At 40.7% G+C, this 24,384-nt stretch overlaps 1 protein-coding gene across 3 annotated transcripts in view; it reads left to right on the forward strand.

Moving 5' to 3' along the window:
• CPNE4 (copine 4) overlaps positions 1–24,384 on the forward strand; it is a 603,237-nt gene that overhangs the window by 428,348 nt on the left and 150,505 nt on the right. For all 3 annotated transcript variants that reach the window (XM_045037596.1, XM_019810707.2, XM_003992123.5), the window contains one exon: positions 8,713–8,892. In XM_045037596.1, coding sequence (XP_044893531.1) covers positions 8,713–8,892 — 180 coding nt within the window. The remainder of the gene's footprint in view (positions 1–8,712; positions 8,893–24,384) is intronic.

Genomic DNA, 24,384 nt, shown 5'->3' on the forward strand with positions numbered 1-24,384 from the left:
GGCACTCATGTTGAGGAAAAGGAATAGCTGTAGAGGACACAGAGGCATTCAGCACAGGAAGACATATTTGAGCCCCCTGCCAGTATGCTGATTTAGTCAGCATTGACTCTGGCTCTGTATGGATGGAGCCAACAGCCTAGAGGGGCTGGAGAGGGCTAAAAAGGAATAGGAAGAACCAGAACCCATCATTGTGACACTAAAGACCTCTACGAAGGTCCTTATAGGTTGATGCTCATTTTATTTACTTCTGAGCCACACTCCTGGGCAAGGTGATGTCCGCTCTGAACAATACAAGCCTGGAGCTATGTCAGGTGACAAAGGACTGTCTAGCTCTAGTTCTCTAGCAGGCTCAGCTCCAGGGCCCCCAAAATAGAACCTAGCTGGCACAAGAGCACAAGAGGTCCTGTTACATGAGAGCCAGGCTAAGCGTATAGCCAGGCTAAGATGCCAGGAGGGTTCAATGGATCAATAGTGAGAGAGACGTTTGTAATCCTGAACTACTTACTCAGTTTAATCTAGAGCATTTGAAGGTTTTACCATGTCATGGGTGAAGAGTGCCTTTTTTGGAGATAAATCCGTGAAAAAAAGCCAGAATGGATATTTCTTGAGAGAGGTAGAACGGTGTATTTGTTTCCTAGGTAACAAAGTACCACAGATTGGGGTAAACAACAGAAGTTTATTCTCTAACAGTTTGGGAGGTTGGAAGTCCAAGATCAAAATGTTGCCAGAGTTTGTTCCTCCTGAGGGCAATAGGGAGAATCTTTTCCATGCCTGTCTCCTGGCTCCTGGGGATTTGCTGGCAACCTTTGATGTTGCTTAGATTCTCCAGTCTCTTCTTTCATGTTCACAGGATATCTCCATGTATGTTTGTCTGTGTCCAAATTTATTCTTTTAGAAAAGACCAGTTGTATTAGATCAGGGTTTACCCTAATCTAGTACAACCTCCTCCTTATTTAACAAATTTCTTCTATAACAATCCTATTCCAAATAAGGTCACATTCTGAGGTACTGATGATTAAGACTTCAACATATGAATTTTGAGGGGTATTATTCAACCCATAACAAATGATACAGAAGAAAGAACATATATTTTGGAGTCAGACGGACTGGGTTTGAACCTTGCTTTTGCCACTGCTTTTCCAATGCAGTTTGATTTTATTATCTGCACAATAAGGATGATATATTTAACAGATTCATTTGTAAAGTGATAAATCTGTGGTAAAATGAAGCACTTTTATGTATCACCAGTTAAGAAAAGATGCTTCCAATTAAACAATGGCATATCATCAATTATAACATGCCTCTCGAGTTTAAATATGCTAAAGTGTGAAATAAAATTATGTTTTAAAATCAATGAAGGTAAAGACTAAAGATGACATATAGAGTGCCTTCTGTGGGAAGATAAGAAGGTATACAATAAAGGTGCATCACTTTTGTACCTCACCCCTTCCTTTGCCTGAGTGGAAAAGTTATTATCACCATTGGTCATCACCCAACTTGCCATCCACTTCAGACCGAATAAAATAATTTACTGGGCAGGGGTCAAAAGGATTCTCTAAGGAGGTGGCTTTTGGGAAGGGTGTTACCCCCACAAAATTTTTATGATTGCTTCAAATAGGAGGTGTCTTCCAGCATTTCTCTCTGGAGGACCCCACTATTTATTCCTTTGTTGGCTAACAATTACATTCATGCAGATGGTTCTGAGAACCAGAGAGCCTCGGAGAAGTTTCTGTTTTTTTAGTTGAGGGTGAAGGTTGGATTACTAGGGGACACCACTAGCTTTAGGGCACGTGTAAGTCTGCGTTGATCAGGACTCATGTCTCCAATGTCAGATAGGTAGCATCCAGCGATGTCACCCCCTCAGTGACAACTCCAAACACCTCTCCACATTTCCAAGTGCCTCCAGGAAAGTGAGTGTTATCCCCAGTGAGAAACCCTAAGCTAAACGAACGTGTCCAGGTGGGAGGTCAGCTTCTGCCTGGTATTTTACGATAGAGGGAAGCAAAAGCTGCCAAATATCAAGCATATCTTCAGTTTTAGAAACTGATGAGCAGGCACCCCCCATCCATGCAGTAGGCCAGCCAGGCAACCGGGAATGATGCGACTCCAGAATGTAGACATATCTTAAAAAATGGCACCAGTAAACTCAAGTTTCTACATGTGACTCTTTATATAACCAGTAAAATGTTGAAGAGTTCTAGTCCTATCAAAGTAGAGAATATACTTAAACTGAAAATAAAAGCCACATCTCACAGAATCATCCTATCATCTCTGTTGAGTGCTTTGTGTTTGTTGCAGCTATAGGGCAAGCCACCAGTGCTGCAGCCAGTCACTTGAAATCAGCAGCCGCTAGCAGCTGAAACCCTGAAATTGAATAACACTATTTCTGATGGCTCAGTGATTTATTTTTATTACCTAAATTTTATGTGGTTTAATACATCCCCTTGGTAGTTATGTGGTTTGAAAAAAGATAATAAATCCTTTCTTTTCTTCCAACCCTCACTAAGTAAATATTGAGGAAATATTTAAGGAATATCAGTTTGAAGGAAAAATTTATTATAAGCTTGCCAGAGTTGGGGTGGAGGGAATCCTTGCGTCTCTCTCTGGCTCATGATGTCTTTCTTCACCAGTACCTGTTATCTTTGGGATAAGGGCCTGTACTTCTCCAGAAACCTTAGACCACTCAATGACTGGCATTAGTTTTGTCTCCTGGCTTTACCTTCCCCCCACTAATATCATCACATTGCTTAGCCCTCACATCCCTCACATCTTTTCCAGCCCTTGGAAGCCCAAGGGATCAGACAGCCATTCTGTGCATAGTCTTGAACCATTTCATGATGACATTTGTTCCCTACACAATCCAGTCGCTATGGATGATGTTCAGGGCCCCCATTATACCTTTAATATGCCCAGTGGATAAACCAATCTGCAGAGGCACAACCACAACGTCACTCACTGAATTTCCCTACCACCTCCACATTTTACATTTGTCGTCTGGTGTGTCCATTACTCTGAGCAACATGGTTTATGTGGAAAAACTTCAAGTTTGCATGACTGTATAACATAAAGGTAAAACACACAGACTCAGGAGCTTGACTACCTAGGTTCAAATCCTACCTTTTGCAAGCTGTGTGAAATTGGGAAAGTTACAGAGTCTCTCTACCTCCTGGTAAGAGGGGATTATAACAGTACTTACTTCATAATGTTCTCATAAGGATGAAAAGAGAGTGCCTGTCAAATGATTTCAACAGATATTTCATCAGAGAAGATATATAGATGGCAGAGGCTCCTGGGTTGGTCAGTCGGTTAAGTGTCCAACTTTGGCTCAGATCATGATCTCACTGTCCATGGGTTTGAGCCCTGTATCGGACTCTGTGCTGACACCTTGGAGCCTGGAGCCTGCTACAGATTCTGTATCTCTCCTGTCTCTGCCCCTCCCTCACTCACACTCTGTCTCTCTCTCTCAAAGATATATAAACATTAAAAAATTTTAAGAAGGATAAATAGATGGCAAATAAGCATATAAAAAGATGTTGATCATTAGCTATTATGAACATGCAAGTTTACATCACAATGAGATACCACTGCACACCTATTAAAATTTTTTAAATTAAACATACGCCTATGTCAATACTGTGTATTTACCCAAAAGAAGAAATATATGCCCATACAAATGCTTGTACATGAATAGGTAAGGCAGTATAATAGCCAAACTGGAAACAATCCAATTGGACATCAGTGGAATATTACTCAGCAATAAAAAAGATGGACTATTGATGTATATAATAATGAATAAATCTCAGAATAATTATACTGAATGAAAGAATAAAGACAAAAAAGACTATATACTATAATATAAGCTTATCGAGGATACAAACTGATCTATCATAACAGAAAGCAGATGGGTAGTTTCTTGGGAATGGGTAGGGGGAGAGATGGGAGGAAAGAGTTACGGAGGGGCATGAGGAAACTTGAAGGGGTAATGGCTATGTTCACTATCTTGATTGTAGTCATGGTTTCACAAGTATGTACATATATCAGAACTTATTGAATTGCACAATTTAAATGTGATTTATTATATATCAACTGAACCTGAGTAATGCATTTTTAAAGTACCTTCGGGGTGCCTGGGTGGCTTAGTCAGTTAAGTGTCCAACTTCACTCAAGTCACAGTCTCATGGTTCGTGAGTTCGAGCCCCATATCAGGCTCTCTGCTCTCAGCAGAACCTGCTTCAGATCCTCTGTCCCCCTTTCTCTCTGCCCGTCCCCTGTTTGTGCTCTATATCTCTCAAAAATAAAAGAAAATTTAAAAAAAACATTTAAAAAAGTAGATACCTTGACACAACATGCCTTTTATAACTATTAACTATTATACACTTCAACGTTATACTGAAAAATGTTTTAGATGAAAAAATTTTTAATGTTTATTTATTGTGTGTGTGTGAGAGAGAGAGAGAGGCAGAGAGAGAGGGAGAGAGAGAACCCCAAGCAGGCTCCATGCTCAGCATAGAGCCTGATGCAAAGCTCAATCCCACAAACTGTGAGATCATGACCTGAGCCAAGATCAAGTGTTGGACACTCAATCAACTGAGCCACCCAGGCACCCCTAGATGAAATTTTTAAAAGCATCTCAGCAAAAGCAGTACTTGATCATTGATTCTATTGCCATCATACCATAACCTAGCCACATTTTTCATTTCTTTCAAGGAATTCTCATGAGGAAACTTGAATTAAGGAAAATAGTCCAGGCTTTGAGGTCCAAAGGCATGAGTTCAGGTGCTCATTCTTTCATCCAGCACTGTGTGCTGGTATTTGTCCTTGACTTTTCTCATGTATAAGATAGTACAAAGTTACATCACATGATTGCTATAAGAATCAAATAAAAAACTGGATGTACGCATGTTCTGCAAATTATAAAGCAGCATGAATATATCAGTAGTTATAACTAGGGAGGAAAGGAGATAAGCAGAATTTTTGAAGACTGGGTAACAGGACCAGCAAGATTAAAATAAACCTTGACAAAAAAAATCTCACACAAGAGCAAGGGGTAGACCCTACATCTCCGTAATTTCCTTACTCTGATATTACCACATCAGAATTGACTGTGACACTTTTAAAACTGCAGATTTCTAGGTCCCACCCTATACTTGCTTAGTCAAAATCACCAATGGTAGAGAATAGGAACCAGAGTTTAAAAAAAAAAAAAAGGCTGCCTGGTTGATTCTAACCCAGCTGGTAGCACCAATCAGTGGATGGTCTTTTGGAAAACAGTCACCTTGATCTAGATGCCTTTCAATGAGGAACATGAGCTATCCTAGGCTCTATTGCTCAGATTAAGCCTCACTTCAGTCTCCAGAAAAGATAATGCATCTCCCTTAATGACTATGAATGGAGAAAGTTTTGAAACATCTTCTAAATATGCATTTAGTATTGCAAGCTCTTCCTCTACCTCATCCTCCTTCTTCTCCTGAGCTCCTCTATGCTTTTAGGATTCTTATTGGCTCTGAGATTGTCTTTGGAAATTATCTGTATTGGTAATACAATTGTGTATTTCTTAGTTTATTTCCAACCAATCATTTCCCTCAAAAAAACAAGTCATTCCATGTTGCATGTTGGCAGCGTGCCTTGGATAGACTGTCTGAAGTGTGTGTCTTGATGCCAACATGAACTTTATATCTACGTGGAATCACCATATGAAGATCAAGAAGTGAGAAGAAAAGCAGCAGGATCAGTGCACATTAGCCCTTTGTGCCATCTGGGGTGGTTAAAACAGAGGAACAAAGATTAGAACTGGGTGGAATTTCCAGTCTCCTATCTCTTATCATCTCAACCTGCCTAGGACTCTATTCTTCCATCCACAAGGAGAGAAGATTCCTTTTCTGTGTCTTGAGGATGTCAAATCCACCTATAAGCTAGTTCTTGGGGATTATTTCAAAATTCTCTATCAAAAGGCACCACGTGAATGTAATGAAAATTCTTATATGGCTCATTATTCTGTGAAATTGGACCAGACATTGCAAAAACACCTCTAGGGCTCAGACAAGGAAACTCACTTAGGGAGAATAGCTTGGAAACTGGAGAGTGAGTGCCCCATCTGAATGAGGCAGTCCCCAATTGTTGCCATGTAAATGTGGCCCCAGGGTGGCAGACATTCTGATTTTTTTCCAAAGGTGGGGGGGGGGAGAAGAAAAATAGTCCCTTCTATGGGACTATTCTATTTTATCTGTAATTGCCTTTTATGTTGCCAAATTAAGGGAATAGTACTTTTATAAAAAATATTTTTAAAGCTTTTTATTTATTTATTTTGAGAGAGAAAGAAGTGCGAGTTGGAGAGGTACAGAAAGAGAGGGAGAGAGAATCCCAAGCAGGTTCTGCACTGTCAGCACAGGGCTCGATGTGGGGCTTGATGTAGGGCTCAAACCCATGAACCGTGAGATCATGATGTGAGCTGAAGTCAGATGCTTAACCAACTAAGCCACCCAGGCACCCCAAGGGAAAAATAATTTTAAATGGGACTAATAAAACAGTTCCCAAGTCAGCTTGAACTTGCAGACTGCTTGTTTGTGACCTCTGACTTACACTATTATTCAAAACAATGATTTCTTAACAACTGAAAAAAAATATGCCAGTACAGTAAATCCTTGTACCTATACAATCAACCAATGACATATTAAGTCCTGTCCTGCAGAATGAACATTATATAAAAATCTAAAATCCAGCTCAAATAGAAACTGAGCTTTAAGCAGAAGACAGAGTAGTCAAATACCCATTGATCTGCCTAGTCAACAATAGGTTGGTTTCCTATCTGTTGGACAGGGACATGACCAGAATCACATTCTCCTTCTCACAACCTGGATTGTCCATCCCATCAAGAAGAGCAGGTGAGGGGCGCCTGAGTGGCTCACTCGGTTAAATGGCCGACTTCGGCTCAGGTCATGATCTCACGGTCTGTGAGTTCGAGCCCCACGTCAGGCTCTGTGCTGACAGCTCAGAGCCTGGAGCCTGTTTCAGATTCTGTGTCTCCCTCTCTCTCTGCCCCTCTCCTGTTCATGCTCTGTCTCTCTCTGTCTCAAAAATAAATAAATGTTAAAAAATAAAAAATAAAAAGAAGAGAAGGTGATGTTCTTTATAGGACAACTCTCTCACACACAGGGCCCAGAGGGAGGGCTGGAGCCAGGGTCAAAATACTGAATGCAAGAATGTCAAGGGAGGCTGCAGCAAGTATTGAATTTTTTCTTTGCCTGATAACATGTATGTGCGTGATACAGTCAAACACCACCTTCCCTTCATTTCTTTTCTTTGAGAGACTATTTCCCTGTACCGTAATAAAAATGCAGGAAATGGTTTCCCCAATTTGTGCTAATGAATGACACTTGGGAAGTATCCAATAGACCATGTTTCTATTTGAAAGCTGAAAGTACATGTAGACTCCCGTTGATCTGTAAAATATGAGTAATGGATATTTCCAGTTGAGAAATACTGTAAGATCTTGGGTTAACCGTAATTTGGTCCTTTAAGACTTCCCAGGATATAAATGGTATTGTAAATGGTATTTTTATATGTGATGGGCACAGAAGAAAAGAACCTTAGTGGTAAGGTACCAGCAAAAACAGCATACCTGGAGAGTTTCATCTAAAGTGTTAAATTCTTTTTAGAGGGACTCTTTCTAGGGACATGGGCAAGTATAAGGGAGCCAACTAAGGACGGTGAAGCTCACTGGGGATAGCAACAGCAGAAAGTCATTAGCACCCCTTAGTCTGAAGGGTCAAGACAGGGAGGGGTGATTGTGTTACCAGAACCCAGCAAAAGCTCCCTCCTTCTACTAGCAGAATCTCTGTGTGCAGAGGCATGGTGTGCTGCCAGCACCTCTCTATCCTCCCACCCTCTGATCTCCTGCCAAGTCTTGCCTTTGGATGACTCAAAGCAGAACCTACAGGGTAATAGAGCCCAATCAATTCCACCCATAGAGGTCAACGTCCAGGGGCAAGAGTAGGGTGGACAGTGGCAAATACAGATCTGGGAGAGAGGGGCAAATAAGGAGTTATTATCACAGAGGGCAAGGGGAATCATAACTCACGGAATGTTAGAGCAAGAAGAGACTTTTCATCTTCAAATCCTCACTTTGTTGATGAGAAAACTAAGGCCCAGGGAATTAAAATGACTGAGTAACCATTATAAACCCAATAAAGGTATACTTGAGACCAAAGGCAGTCATCTTCATATCCATTCTCATGGCCTTCCCACTTCATTATTCTAGGACTCAGGAGTTATAAAACTAATGTTAGGGTAGGATTCGTTAAAATGGGGTACGTGCATGGTCATTTGCCATTATTGTGTCCATCAGACTTCACTGATCTCTTACAGATTTCTTTCCTCCTGAGCCCAAATGTGCCTTCAGACTCTTTCTCGTCCTAAGGCTCCAGGAAGCCACCAATAATTGATCCATCTTGTTGCCTTATTACACCCAACAGTTCAACATGCTCTAATCTTTAAATGCAAAGCTTCAGATTATGCTAATAAGATTTCCCTCCTTGACACATGGCTCATTCTCTGATGGTGCTTCCTTGTGTGCTTTCAAACTGCTTCACTCTGGTGACTTGATGGAGGGCATTTATGTTTTGGAAGAAGGAGAATCACCATAAGATTATTTCACCTAAAGGGTAATAATAAAAAGCCCTAATCCCTGGTGTTTTTTCTCTTCTCTCCTTGCAGGTTGACAGAACAGAGGTGATTCGCACCTGCATAAACCCGGTGTATTCAAAACTGTTCACTGTGGACTTTTACTTTGAAGAGGTGCAGCGCCTGCGGTTTGAAGTTCATGACATCAGCAGCAACCATAACGGGCTGAAGGAGGCCGACTTCCTGGGTGGCATGGAGTGCACGCTCGGCCAGGTGGGTCCACAGAGGGCCCTTCCCACTCCTTGCCTCCTTGGGGCCTCTCTTCCTCCCCTTTTTCCTGTCTCCTCTGCTTTATTTCTCCCTTTGATTTTATTTTCCTTTTACACGTAGCATTTTAGGAGTTCCCATTCACTGCAATACCCATTATAGTTAACTTTATATTTACATAGGGATGATGCAGCGAATATGTGAAGACTTACTTATTTTGCAAAATTAAATGTTTTCTCTTTTGAATTCCTTCATTCTGTCAGTTATTTCACAACTATTTACTGGCACTTTCTACACTCTGATTGTGTGTGCTATATATAGTCTTATGCTGTTACATTATAAATTTCCATCTCCCAACTCAACTATGAGAATCCCCATGCAGGGAGTACTGCTCAAGTACATGTATTCCAAGCTTTTGGTGCCAAAATATCCCAAGAAAGGGGATAAATAGCTTTTGGTGCATGAATAAATGCTTTTACTTAATCCTCACAATTATGTGAAATAAACATTATTATGTCCATTTATAAATGAGAAAACTAAGACTCAGAGCAGTTAGGCCTAAAGCCTCACACTGATAAGTGGCAGAACTAAAACTCCAACCAGGTTGGTCTCACCAGAAACTCCGTAACTTTACATCAGGACACTTTTACTTTTTCCTTCCCTACTGCCATGCCCAGAATTTTAGTAGGTTCTGAGGGGAGGTCTAAATGAAGAAATAGCCCTTGTGTCGAGGAAGTGGACATTCTAATTGGAGAAGGCACACTACATACACCTAAAAGTAATTCATGATGCAGCTTAAGCCATAATGAGACAAAATATCCTGGGCTATATTCATAGGGTTGCAGGCCTTCAGGAAGGGAGAGCTCTCTGCTAGAATCACAGAGACATTGTGGATTCAAACATTGAAATAATATAGTCCATAGATGGAAGAAGGAGGAGGAAGGCCTTTCAAGTAAATCAATACAAACAAGGCCTAGAGGTCAGAACAACCAGGGCAGGGGTAAGGGCAGAGGAGACCCAGGTTCACTGAATCAAGGTCAGATGCTGATTTACTACAAAACTAGTGAAGCTTGAACTTCAGAGCCCCTCACTTGGGTAAACTGCTTCCAAGGCTCTGTGTGACATTTTCATTTGTAGTCATGTACTTTTTTCTGAAAGGATTCCAAATTATATAAACCTCAATCCTCACAAAACCTGCATCAATCCCATGCAGAGGCAAGGGTGTGGTTTAGGGTTTAGTAAGGAAGATTCTGCCTGGCAAAGAGGTGACAAGCCTGCATGTTTATTTGTTTTTACCATGCCTCATGCCACTGATCACTAATTTCTCCATTGTGAGCTCTGAGTGACAAAATAAGTAATGTCCTCGTATACCTTTTTCAGCAAATATAGTGATTACTTTCATAAGATTGTTCCTTGTTCCTTTAATGAAAGCCAAAAGCCCAATGTAGATGAAGGCAGAGAAGGACTCTGGGATATTCTCCATAAATATAATCTCTCTCATGACTTTTGAAAAGAATTGATGGTAGATAGTTCCAGAGTCTTGCCAGGTACAATGCCTAATAAGTAGTAGGCATTGAATGAATGAATGAATGAATGAATGAATGATTTCAGGTAGAATTCTGTAATGTATAAATAAAATACAATGATTTAAATGGCATATCTTATAGATATAAATGAGCCACTCCAAGATTCTCTCTGAGATTATGTACATCCCCTCATGTATAAAAGTTAGATTCTTCCCTAAGAAACAAATGTAGATCAATGTAGGAGTCATGTGAATCAAAGATCTTTTTCATCCAAAGATTTAATCATTTTGTCCATGTGAATAACCCTCAAACTTACTTCTTTAGTCTGTCACAACCCTCATCTTTCCAGCAGCCAGTAAGTCCTTGACCCTCCACTCTGTGCCAGCAGTGTAGTGTTGAGCTAAAAACATTGTCCCTACACTCAAGCGGCTCACAGTCTAGCTGGGAATAAAGATGGGAATCAAGTAATTACTTAAATTATGCAAATAATGAATTAAGTTACAACCATTATAATTATTGCTAAGGAGAAGTATTAGAAGAGGAGAGCAAAACTGAGAGAATGGTGTCAGGTGGAGAGGAGATCAAAGAAGGATTCCAAGGGGAAGTGACATTTACACCGAGACTTAAAGGGAGAGTAAGCGGATCAGGTGAGAAGAAAGAGGAAACATGTTCCAAGCAGATGAGAAAACTATATACAAAGCCTCTGGATTCAGGAAGAAGTTTGGCATATGGTACACAGTAGCTTCATTTGGGTTTCCCACAAAGCTAACTCTGAGATATGAAGTCAAAGGAGGTGAAGGATATGCCATAGCAGAGTGAAAAAGTGAGACAGGAAAAGGAAGGCAGCCTGTAATAGTGTTGTCAAGCCATCCACCCCTGTGGCCAACCGGAGCTTAATTCTGCTGGGGAAATTCTGGAAGCCAGTGTAGAACAGATACCACTGAGTTATCTCACCCCATAGGTGAGGAACAGGGGCATTTATATTCTTGGGGAGATATATATATATATATGTGTGTATATATATATATATATATATATATATATATATATATATATATATGGCTCATCAGTTGTTGAGGGCTTTTTCCAGGGTGGGAACATCCATCCTCCAGTATTTCTGGCTTATTTCACAGGCAGCAAAACAGGTTCCAAAGATCCCAAGAAGCTTACAAGCAAAGAAATGCAGGTGCTGGTGGTCAGAAGTCAATGGTGTGCACTGAATTCATAGAGCCTGAGTATATGATCAGGGCATCATATCAGCTGTCTACCCAAAAGCCAATCACTCCACCCTTTAAGCCATCAGGTCCTGATCATTTTCTACCATGTGGCTGTGCGGACAATAGCCCTATCCCTAGCTCGAGGGCGAATGCTGAGTATTATCAGCCAATCATATGAATCCCGTTCCCTTTTGCCAGAGATTGGTTTAGGGGTGGGCTGGTGGCCAGTTCTAATCAATAACACATGACAGTTTTTTCTTGGAAAGGTTTTTTAGCCTAACGAGAGAGAGAGAGAGAGAGAGAGAGAGAGAGAGAGAGAGGGAGAGAGAGAGAGAGGAGAGACACCCAACACCCACATATGAAGAAAGAAGTCTCTGCCTGTCATTCTTGGAACTACTGCAGCCACTTTGTAGCAGGGATGAGGATGAGAGCACCCCTAAGGGGAAGTCAGAGCCAAGACAGGTGGAGACACTGGCTGACATTCTGTACATGGAGCCCACCTTGTCTGTGGACTCCTTATTATAAGATAATAAAGTTTCCTGGGATGGGATTTTCCATTCCTTGAGCTGAAAGCATCATGATTGATATAGAGTATATCAATGAAAGCATATCAGTGGAAGATGGATGGACTTTCTAGAGTGGGATGAATAAAGGGAAATGGGGGGGGGGGGGAGTGCATTGCTTTAAGTTTTTAGTCTCTCAAGATGAGGAATATCTAGAAGCGAGCACTGAGGATAAGATTACAAATAGTAGTTTCTAGTTATATCTTGAGACTTGAAAGAGCTTCCATACTGACCATTTGACCCTCTTAACAAGTTTGGGAGGACAAGTGTTACCACCTGCATTTTATAGCTGAGAAAACTGAGGATCAGAAAGGTTCAGTGTCCTGGAGGAGCCAAAACCAGAAGTCAGGAGCTTTTGGTCCCTAATCTGAAAGCTCTTTCTTCTGCCATTTAGGGAAGGTAGTGTGGAGAGGCCACATGCTGAGATCTCTTTTAACATCATGGCTTAGATGAAACAAATGAGCAGCAAGTCAAACTTGTTCAGTGTAGCCTTAAGCCATGCTCCCCAAGTCATACTGCTTTCCTGCACCGCAACCCCACACATACCCCCCTCCCCGGGGACAGGCTAGCCTCTCTGGGTATCTTGTATGTTCATGGACAACCACCCTTTTATATTATCAGCATGTGATAGGTACAATTGACCTTTCCATACTTTTGGGGTGGGCACTAATTGACTGAAATCAATCAGGATATCCCATTTTTGTGGCCACAGTGATTAGTTCAATGAAGGTATGTAACGAATCAGAGATAGTGAAACGTGAAAACATATTTGCTAGAGCCTTGTGAGAAAGAAAAGGTGAGGCTGTGAGGTCTGGAAGTGATACCCTTCAAGGGGAGAACATCGAGCTGCTGTGGGAAGAAAAGGAAGGGTGATAACATGACAAAATGTGGATGAAAAGGAAAGAGCCTGGCATCTCAAAGGGAAGAAAAGAGAGAAATTGGGTCATATTATTTGCATGCTAGATAGTGTCCTGTCTGCAGCCAGTCCTTCCTAGGAATTTTGGTCAATAGCTTCACTTTGTTATTTAAATCATTGTGGGATAATTCTTTTTGCCGCTTGCAACATGGAGTTCTAACTAATTAAGTCATATTCTATAGAACCCCTTCTCCAAGCCACAGTGATCTTTCCAGACTCCAAGATCCTGTAACCCGTCTCCATCTCATTCATTTAGTAACTCATTCTTCACTGCCTCCAGAAGTTCCTTTTTCTCAGTTCATTAAAATAATTTCTCTCTCAATTAACATTTTTATACATACTATCTAGCCCTCCAGCTAGTTTGCAAGTTTCTTAGGGCAGAGGCCATAATCAGTTCTTCCTTTTTGTGTCTAATGCAACACCGTGCTTTATATATCACATATGCTTAAGCCACATTTACTGATTAATTTTGAAAATTTTAAATCAGTATGAACTTTTATTTTAACATGGTAAGTTTCGTTCAGTCACGTATTTATTATTTCAACAAGCATTTAGCAAGTGCCCCAGATACACCAACTTGTCTCTAGTAGGTGCTAGAGACACAAAGATGAAAAAAGAGAGAGGCTCAGCCCCAGAAGTGCTTAAAATTAGCTGGGAAATTATTAAAATTATTAAATAAGTAACTAAAATGCATGTTATTTAGTGCTGCAACAGGATATTTTCCAGGGGCAACAGGGGAAAGACTTACCTTTGCCTACAGGGAACCAGGGAGGTCTCATAAGAAAAATGATTTTGGGGGCACCTGAGTGGCTCAGTTGGTTGAACGTCTGGCTTCGGCTCAGGTCATGATCTCCCAGTTGGTGGGTTTGAGCCCCGCATCAGGCTCTGTGCTGATGGCTCAGAGCCTGGAGCCTGCTTTGGATTCTGTGTCTCCCTCTCTCTGCCCCTCCCCCACTCATACTCTGTCTCTCAGAAATGAATAAATGTTTAAAAAATTTTTTAAAAAAAGAAGAAAAATGATTTTGGACCTGAATCTCACAGGATGAGTAGGAATTCACGAGCAGATAGAAGAAATAAGGACCCTCTGGGCAAAATGACCAGGGCACACAAAGGCACAGCAGCACAAGAATAACAGAGAACTCTAAGGGATTCAACATGGCTGGATAGTCAAAGGTTGGGCAAAGGATAACGGAGGCTGGAGAGGAGAAGAGGAGCCAGACCAGAGGCTTTTAAGTGCCTTTCTCTAAAGTTTGGAGAGCTTGGATGTGTTACACTGGAAGTCCTGAAGGGTTTTGACCAGGGAGAGGACAAGATTGGATGTGCATATTAGAAAGATCACTTTAGCATTCCTTGAAGGGTGAATGGGTGAGAGTGGATATGGAGGCAAGGAAGCCAGTTAGGAAGCTCGTGCCATAGCAGGAGCATCTCGTCAGAGATGAGGGCAGTGGTGATGGAAGTTGAGGCCCAGGAAAGAGTTTGGCCAAACGCAGGATCAACAGGCCTTAGAGAATGGGTGAAGGAGGGAGGAGTTTGCAGGTAGCTGGCTCAGGTCCTACAGGAGTGATTTGTTTGTCTTTCTGGGGAATCATATTGAGGACTGGGGTGAGGAATAGAGTGTGATGCTGGCGTGTTGAGCTCAGGATGTCTGTGGAGAATCCAGAGGAGGTTGCCACTTGGCCTCTGACCATGAGGATCTGGAAATGATCCAGATTTGGCAGTGGACTCCCTATGGCCCATGCAGCCTGAAAGTGGATGAGATCCCTCAAAGAAAATGTTTTGTTTTTATTTTTGGAAGGTAACTCATTGATATATGAACAAATCAAATGGTTTTTTAAAAATTGAATATCTGACAACATCTCTTTATACATTCTTTCAGATTAAAGTGTGAAAATGTTAACTTTTGATGTAAATTGGAGTTTTCTCTTTTTTTCTAAGTTGTTTTTCTAAGATCTCTAATATGATCCAGCAAACACACACACACAAACACACACACACACAAACACACACACACACACACACACACACAAATCAACATTTTTCTTCTTTATAATTTCAGTGGTTCAAGAAGATTCCTTTCCTTGTACTGGTTAGTTAGGCAGGGGATGGCTGGATCCAGGAGCTGCTATAGGAATGGTGCATTCAGGGTCTGAAACACAGTTTCATAATGCTGAAAAGCACTTACTGTGGAGCCTGATGGTCTGGTGTCACATCCCAGCTCAGCTGCTCTCAAGTTGTATGTCCACAGGCAAATTCTTGCAACCATTTAAGACTTAGCCTCTTCATATACAAAATAGAGATAATAATAGAGCTGGCCTTGAGAAATATTGTGACAATCAAGTGAGAAAATACATACAAGGTGCTTAGCAGAGAGAGCATTCAGGGTATGGAAGCTGTTATTAAGGACATGAAAATCTAGGAAATGATGAGAAGGATCAACATACATTGGGGCCAACTTTGTTTCAAGAGTGAAAGTGGAAGCAAAAAGGGTGAAAACAGTATGACAAAACACCATATCCTGGGCAATGAGTAAACTGAACTTATGACTTTGCCTCAAGTTTGTTGAAAATATTATTTAGTCAAAGGTTTCAGTGTGTGTGTGTGTGTGTGTGTGTGAGATATTTACTTTTTTCAGACTATTTTTAAATGAAAGTGGTTTCAACTCAGGTCTCTGAAATAATTGGGGGACAGGTATTCCAATTCCTATCTGAGCTCAACTAAGGCCCCAAAGGAGAGAGAAAGTGACATCCCAAAACCCATGCTGGAAGTCACACATTCAGAGCTGTCTCTTCAAGACTGTCTACTTGCCCTGTCCATGTGAGTTTACCACATTCTCACTCTGATATGTGAAACAGGGGGATTTGTGGCTTTTAGGAAAGGAAAATGGCAGCCCTCAGCATGCTGGAACCTGACATTGGCCATGAAGTTGAATATAAGCACAGCCAGTGACTTAGCACTGAGCAATAATGCCAGATGAAGGTTCATGTCTCCAAGAGCACTCCAGGCAGAACTGTGTGTTCTCAGCAGATGGATGAGGGGGCCGAATCACAGAGATGCAGGGTGGCCAGAAAGCTGTGTACTCTTTCTGGGTGAGCTTGAAGACCGTCCTTGGATTTCTGTTGGCAGAAAGGAGACCAGAAGCTAAGCCCCTCTCCTGCTGCACCCAACAGAGGGCATGCCAAGGACAGCCATGGTCCCTCACTATCTCGAACAGCAAACAGACCTTCTTCAAGGTGCCACCTTCACTTCTTTCACTGCTTACTAACTAGTACAGTCATTCCCAAATTTTTCCACTTCTTCATGCACCAAATACAGTGGGAACACCGAATCAGAAATAATGAGAATAATAAATGTAGTAGTTAACTTTCCCTGGGTACTTTTTATTTACCAGTCACTGGGCTAAGCATTTGTTCCATCTCACTTAAGTTAATCAGCTTGACATCCCTGGGAAATAGGCACTACCATTATCCTCATGTACATCTGAGGAAATGCACTGAATAAAGCTGGGTGACTTATTTAAGGCCACACAGCTAGTAAATGGTGGAGCTAGAACTCAAATGCAGATCTGTTTGCCTCCAAAGCCCCTTGTAGCTCATCACTAGCTAGTGTAAATTGGAATGTAGTATCTATTAATGCAAAGCCAAGTTGGAGTTGACCTTGCTAGGGTTTTGTTTTATTAGTTTCAGTTTATTTGTTTGTCTTATAGGAATCCTCTTGGAAAAAAAAAAATATATATGTATATGTGTATGTATATATATATGTGTGTATATATATATAGGCCATATATATGTGTGTATATATATACATATATATACACATATGTGTGTATGTGTATACATATGTGTGTATATGTACATATACACACGCATGTATATATACACATATGTATGTATGTATACATATATAAGCATATGTGTATGTATATATATACATGTATATATATACATAAATATTTTTATGTATACATTATGTATACATTTACATATACGTGTACATATATATGGCCTTGGTCATCTTTCCTCCATGTTTGCGTGTTTGCATACTGAACTATAAATACAGCATGGTTTCTTAAATAGTATCAGTCTCAACCTCCCAAAACCAGAACCTTATAAATTCAGCACCCAGAAGTTACCCCCTCCTGATCTTTTCACCCTTAATCATGTTGAACAAACCCATCAACCAAATTTAGAAGTTTTCCCTGGGTTTTATCATTGCTTTTCCTGTGGGTGTTTTCTCTTCTTCATGGCTCAGAGGTCTGTGTATAGTCTTCCTCTCTTCATTGCCATATAGCTTTACTTTAGTGTATTCCTTCCCCCAAAGCTCAGATTTCTGTTAAAACTGAGAATGTTTCTATAAAAAAACAAAAACAAAAAACAAAAAAACCCGAAGCAGGCTCCAGGTTTTGAGGTGTGAACTATCTGCACAGAGCCCAATGCAGGGCTCGAACTCATGAGCTGTGAAATCATGACCTGAGACAAAGTTGGATGCTTAACCCACTGAGCCACCCAGGAGCCCCCAATTTCATTCTTTTGCATGTTGCTATCTGGTTTTCCCAGCACCATTTGTTGAAGAAACTGTCCTTTTCCCTTTGAATATTCTTTCTTACTTTGTCGAAGATCAATTGACGATATAGTTGTGGGTTTATTGTGGGTTTTCTATTCAGTTCCATTGATTTATGTATCTGTTTTTGTCCCAGTATCACACTGTTTCGATTACTACAGCTTTGTACTATAACTTAAAGACCAGAATTGTGATGCCTCCAGCTTTGGTTTTCTTTTTCAAGATTGCTTTGGCTCTTTGGGGTCTTTTGTGGTTCTATACCTATTTTAGGATCCTTTGTTCTACAGATAGTTGCATTTATCTTCACCTATCTTTGCTATCACACCTAAATCAACACTGAGTTCATCAGTCTGGTGAAATTATTGAATTTAAAATTCTAATTATTCTATAAATCCTAATAATTTAAAAAAGTCATTGTCATTTGAACATATGATGACTAATCATTTAAAATTTCCTCCAAGAGGGGCGCCTGGGTGGCTCAGTCGGTTAAACATCCGACTTTGGCTTAGGTCATGATCTCACAGTCTGTGAGTTCGAGCCCGCGTCAGGCTCTGTGCTGACAGCTCAGAGCCTGGAGCCTGCTTCGGATTCTGCGTCTCCCTCTCTCTCTGTCCTTCCCCTGCTCATGCTCTGTCTCTCTCTGTCTCAAAAATAAATAAAAACACTACAAAAAAATTAAAAAATAAATAAATAAAATAAAATTTCCTCCAAGAAATTTCCTTTAAGAAAACTCAATATACTTTTCAGAAAAGGTGCAAAATGGAGAAGAGTTAAAAGAGGATGTACTTTTTTATTTACCAAATGATACTTTGCTTTAAAATATTTTTGCATTTACATAGCATGTTACTTCAATATAGCATTTTTGTTTTTTTTTAGAAACTTAATTTATTGATAAAATAAATTAGGATTTTATCCATAAAGTGTAAAAAAAAAAAAAACAACTGAGAATGTCCTGCTTTCTTGCAGCATGAGTGGGGCAGGGCAATCTCTGATTCCTTAAAGGAGTTCTAGGCTGTCTGGGGGCTCTGACCTTCATTCATGAGAAAGGAGTCATGTGCCACCTTCCCACAGAGCAACAGTTCTCAAACCTCAAGTCTAATCAGAATCCCTGGAGACTTATTCAAACACAAGAGTGCTGGGCCCCACTCCCAGCACTTCTGATTCAGCAGATTTAGCAAAAGACCCAATAATTTGCATTTCTAAGATCCCAAGTGACAAGGATGCTGCTGGCCCTGGGCCACAGTTTGAGAACCACTGCCACAGAGTCTTAGGGGAGGAATGCTAATAAGTCTTGGGCACTGAATCACTTGTTTTAATTATGAAAAAAACTAATGTTTTAGGTAATTATCTGAGAAATTAAGGAGGACAAAGAAAAGATCTAGAGAGCAGGAAAAATGTTGCTTCATAAAGTTACATTCCCACAAAGGATCATGTACAGGGCTTAGAATTTACATTTTTGGTCAAGATCTCAGCTGCCCTCTACTAAGTGTAGTTGAATGGGTCTATTAGCCAGACTGCTGGTTCCTTTCTTGATTCAGGCAAATGTTAGGATTACTTCAGCCACATTGGCCCCTGAAAGGATTGGCAGACCACAAGCTGTCAGTGGTCAATGGGAATTTGCTGTCAGGGTGGGTTGAACCCAGTTGGTTGGCACTGTGGGTATGACAATGCAAGAGGGAGCTACACACACTCAATGTAATGCTCACATTGAGACCCCACAGGTTGGTTTTTGTTGCATAACATCTAATAATCCTCAAGGCATAAAATTGATGGCCCAGGGAAGTCAAATTTACACATTACAGCAGGCAATTCATTTCCCTTCTGCTTCTCACATGAAAAGCTTTCTTTAACTTTGCAGAATTACTGCAAACAGAAGCGGCATGAGTGATAAATGATGTCATAAATAAAAACCATCATCTCAGCTCCCTTGGACTGGCTGAGAAGTCCCAGGAAGTGGTCTCAATGCTGACTGTCTATTCTACTCATAGGCAACTGGGATTCATGTAGAGTGACTGTAGGTGAGCAAGCCCTCAGTTCTCCAAGGAGAATAAAATTAATTTTTGCCTTTTTCTTTGCTGTCATTGTCAGGCAAGTAATCTTAAATTCGCATCCTAGGAAAATCCTTCTGCTTTCTCTGGAGTTTTCCTTTTGTATCTTTAAATATCCTTGATAGTGTCCTCCACTGGAGCCTAAGCCCTGGGTCCTGGATCTGTCACCAACTCCTTGTGTCATAATGGGCAGTTTGCTTAACCTCTTGGTGACATAGTGACCTCATCTATAAAGGGAAGGTTTCGTATTGATTCATCTCCAAGTTCCTTCCAGTTCTAATAGCCAATGACTCTTAGTCATCTCTTTCCTTCCCCTTGTCACTAAAAGTAAGCATCCTTTCCTACATTCTCATCCTTTTTCAGGATACTCTCTGTCCCCTTCCACCCTACCCCCAGTCCCTTTTCACATCATCTGTTAGTATGAGATGCTTCCCTCTTGCTAAGTCATAGATGTCATTCAGCCACAGACTTGTGTTCCTACCTAAATGCCCCCCAGGAAAGCAACTCCTTATGTCTACTTAATTTCAAACATAGTTTTCAAAAGATACATTTAGTGGCAATGAAAATGGTCTGTATTTATAAGCCACACTTGGATATTATACCTCTACTGGCTCCAAATGAGAAGGGGAGGAGAATAAGAGATTTAGAACTGGATGAGAATTTGCAAGAACTGACATGTCACAATGAAAAGAACCTAGGTGTTTGTCCTGGTCCCAACACTTTAAGCCAGGCTGGTGTGAGGCACTCAGCCCCTAGCCCACCGCCCCAGTGTTCCTGGACCTGCCTCCCCAAACAGGGAGCCACATATGACACCTGGGTTTGAAGGCAGCCACCTAGGACCTTTACCACAGCTCCCACACTTGCTTGTTTCCAGCCAGCTTTTATCCCAGTTCTTCTTGCTCCCAACTCAGAACTACTTACTTACCTACAAAAATCCAAGCTGAACCCTATCTCCATGGTGTTTACACATGCTCTCCCCAGCATCTGGCCCTTCCTTTTTCCCTAATAAGTGTTGTCTTACCGTACCTTCTTACTTATCAGCATCCTAAATGCCTTAAATAAAAATGTCCTGTACTTGGGGTGCCCGGGTGGCTCATTCAGTTAAGCGTCCAACTCTTGGTTTCAGCTCAGGTCATAATCTCACGGTTCATGAGATCAAGCCCCACATCAGGCTCTGCATTGGCAATGCAGAGCATGTTTGGGATTCTCTCTCCCTCTCTCTCTGCACCTCCCAACCCCCTCCCCTCCCCGGCTCACTCTCTCTGTCTCTCTCTCTCTCTCAAAATTAATTAATTAAAAAAATGTCCTGTCCTTGTCTCAGGCCTGAAGCTTGAGACCATATGGCACATGAACTAAATTATCAATATGCCAAACAGCCAATTCGCTGAAGTCAAATAACCAAAAAGCCACTCCACCAAATAATACAGTAGGCCAAATATGAATTCTCTGCTAAATATTTTTGTTTACCAAAATACTTGATTGAGGTATTTGAACTGTTTGTAAAGTATGCTACAATTATCTTAAAACCTGTGAAGATTTCTGCTTTTTTTAAGTTTAGTCTGCTTATGAATTTAGTTACTGATTATCATAAACTTTTATGAATATCAAATGTAGTCATAGGAAGACTAAATTATCTTTTGCCTTCTCTCTCAAAGGTGGGAAAAAATGTGGTGCAAGCTCTTAAAGTACCCATTTCTTCCCAGACCAGAGGACTAGGAGGATATATTTTTAGATAACAACAATGATGGCATGTAGATGGGATTATGGGTGACTTTTAGTGTCACCTCCATATTTTTCTGTATTTTCTTCAAGGAGTATATATCACCTCTATAATCAGAAAAAATTACAATAAATGTTAGTAAAAATTAATAAAGCCTATATTTCAAAGAATTCATATATATTCAATATATATATATATATATATATTTCAAAGAATTCATATTCATGTAGAGGAATATGACACATATGTATTATATAGATACACTTTTGAGGAACTTTAGAATATATGAAGAGTCCTACTTTTGGAAATGTGAGGGAAAGGCTTTGGGATGAGCTGTTTGCTGAGGCTGTGCCCTCTGGCAGGTTTTTGAGAGAACATTTTGCAGATGTTGCAAGTAAAGCCTTAGTCCTCATCCCCCCACCCCTTGGCCCACAGGGAGGAAGGTTTGCTTGGGTAATCTGATTCTGATCTTTTGTGGTACCATTTTTGATTACAGAAGAGACCCTGGAGGGTTTGGAGCACCACTGAGGATTAAGTTAAGGAAACTTCCTTGGAACTGCAAAGAGGTTCTGACATTCCTTCAAAGCTTAGAACCTCCAGCTCAAGCCTAATTTGGGAAAAAGAATATTTTTATTTTGAATTAACCCAATGAAGTTTAGGGGAAGAAATACACAGTTACTGCTTGGGTTACAAAATCATTCCCAGGAGTCTTGGTTTCAGATTCAAGGACAAAATGATGCTGGGTACGAATTCATTAACTTTGTTTTGGATGGAATGTGAGTCTTTGGGGCTTCTCCGGACACGAAGGCAGGTCAGGTGAGGCCATGAGTGTGCTGATTAATGTGTTTCACCCACACTTCCTTGGCATGTGCCCACAGGAGGCTGAGGTCAGCATACATTCCCAAGCCAGTTAGCAGAAGCAAGGGAGCAGAAATCTTCCAATACTCTCTCTCCCCAGTGAGAATCAAACCAGGAAGACTAGTGTTACAATTAACTTGCAGAGAGAACTCCAGTAGAACCAGAAAAGCTTGAAATGGGGAGGAAAACCAAAGCAAGGTTGAGTTTAGCCAGATCAGTATGAGAGTCTGCACTCTGATGCTTCTGGTCTCTCCTTAAATACTTCCAAGGAGGGGTGAATTCATCCTTACATATCAGGTATCCTGATAATGTTAGTGTAACCTATGACTGCGTTTGCCCTAGTCCATCTTAGTTTATACCTATTGTCATGACTTAAATGTGAACACTGCCTCCTTTCATTTTCAAAAGTGTCCCAATTTAGACAAAATAGTTGATGGTCCCTTTGTGATAATAAATCATGTTCACAGCTAACATTTACTAAGAGCTGATCATGTGCCAGGCATTCATGAGCTTGGTGCTATTGACATTATCATTATCATTATCATTATCATCATCATCATCATCACTATTATCACCAAGCCAAATTTACATGCATCCTAAGAGGCAAAATCAAGATGCAAAAACAGGCATTTGTATTCAGATTCAGGGTACTAAGTAATTCCTCCTGCACCCCTAAAGTGTGCTACCTCTGGGCTTCCATTTCATGCACTGAGGAAAAAAAAGATACCTTCTCTTTACAGATCTCCCACACCTTCCCACTGATTTTCTCATAAGTAATCAGTTGAAATGAGGAGACTGATATTCTGAGGGTCTTATTATATCCCAGGTATCATGTCACAAGAGGGCCACTATCTTTTCTACTTGACAGATCAAGATCTAGGCTTGGGGCACCTGGGTGGCTCCATCGGTTAAGTGTCTGACTCTTGATTTCAGCTCAGGTCATGATCTCATGGTCATGGGATCGAGCCCCACATTGGTCTCTATGCTGACTGTGGAGTTTGCTTGAGTTTCTTCCCTCTCCATCAACCCCCCCCCAGTCCCCCCCCCCCACACTTGCATGCACTCTCTCTTAAAAAATAAATAAATAAATAAAAGAACTAGTCTTTAAGAGCTCAACTAATTCATCCAAGATCATGCTGACAGCAGGTCATGGAGCTAAGATTCACACCTGAGTTGATCTGATTTCAATACCTGCCTTCCCATTAGACCATATTGCCTACCAAACTGCATTCAATTTCTGTAACCCTTTGCAAATCAGAAAAAGTGGAGTAGCAATTCTCCCTAAATGCTATCACTATAAGACTGTTAACTGAGGTCAAGAAGGAAGCAACCTTTTCCACAAGTTGGTTAAATTGACTCCTATATCTAAACAGCCGTTCTCCCAGCTCAGGAAGACCTGTGACATCCATCTGCAAACACATGTCCCATTTGTGAGTGTTTATCTGAAATACTCCTGGACCACAGTATCTGAGCAACTTATAGTGTTTAGGCCTCATCCTTCCCTTGGCATGGACCTATTGCTCATTTACCAATTAAGGATAACAGTCAGATGTAAATAACTGGTATTCATTCATTCATTCATTCATTCATTCATTCATTCAGTGAATAGTGCATTAATGCTAACAGTAATAATTTAAAAGCATTTAATTTAAATACAGTTATCCACTCATCCAAATGATTATGCATGAAATTATTCATTCATTTACTGGACACTTACGGCATGTCAGACACTCTTCTAGAAACCGGGGCAACAGCTGTGAACAAAGAGGACAAAGCCCTGTTTTCATGGAGCTTATGTTTTCCTCCATGATATAATAACAGACAATGATAGTGATATGAAAGAAACCCTAAGGAATGTAGAGTGGTGGCAAGGGAGTGGGTACAAATTTACATAGGAAAGCCATAGAGGCCCTTTCTGAGCAGAGACCAGAATGAAGTATGGGCATGAGCCATGTAAAGAAATGCAGGAAATTGTTTCAGGCAGAGAGCAGAGCAACTGTTCTTACATAGTACTGCCAGATCCCTATGCTGAAAACTTTGCATGCATTATCTCATTTAATCCTCACAAAAGCCCTGAAGGGAATGTGCCATTA

This window comes from Felis catus, chromosome C2 (genome assembly GCF_018350175.1).
Source record: "Felis catus isolate Fca126 chromosome C2, F.catus_Fca126_mat1.0, whole genome shotgun sequence".
Classification (NCBI taxonomy): Eukaryota; Metazoa; Chordata; class Mammalia; order Carnivora; family Felidae; genus Felis; species Felis catus.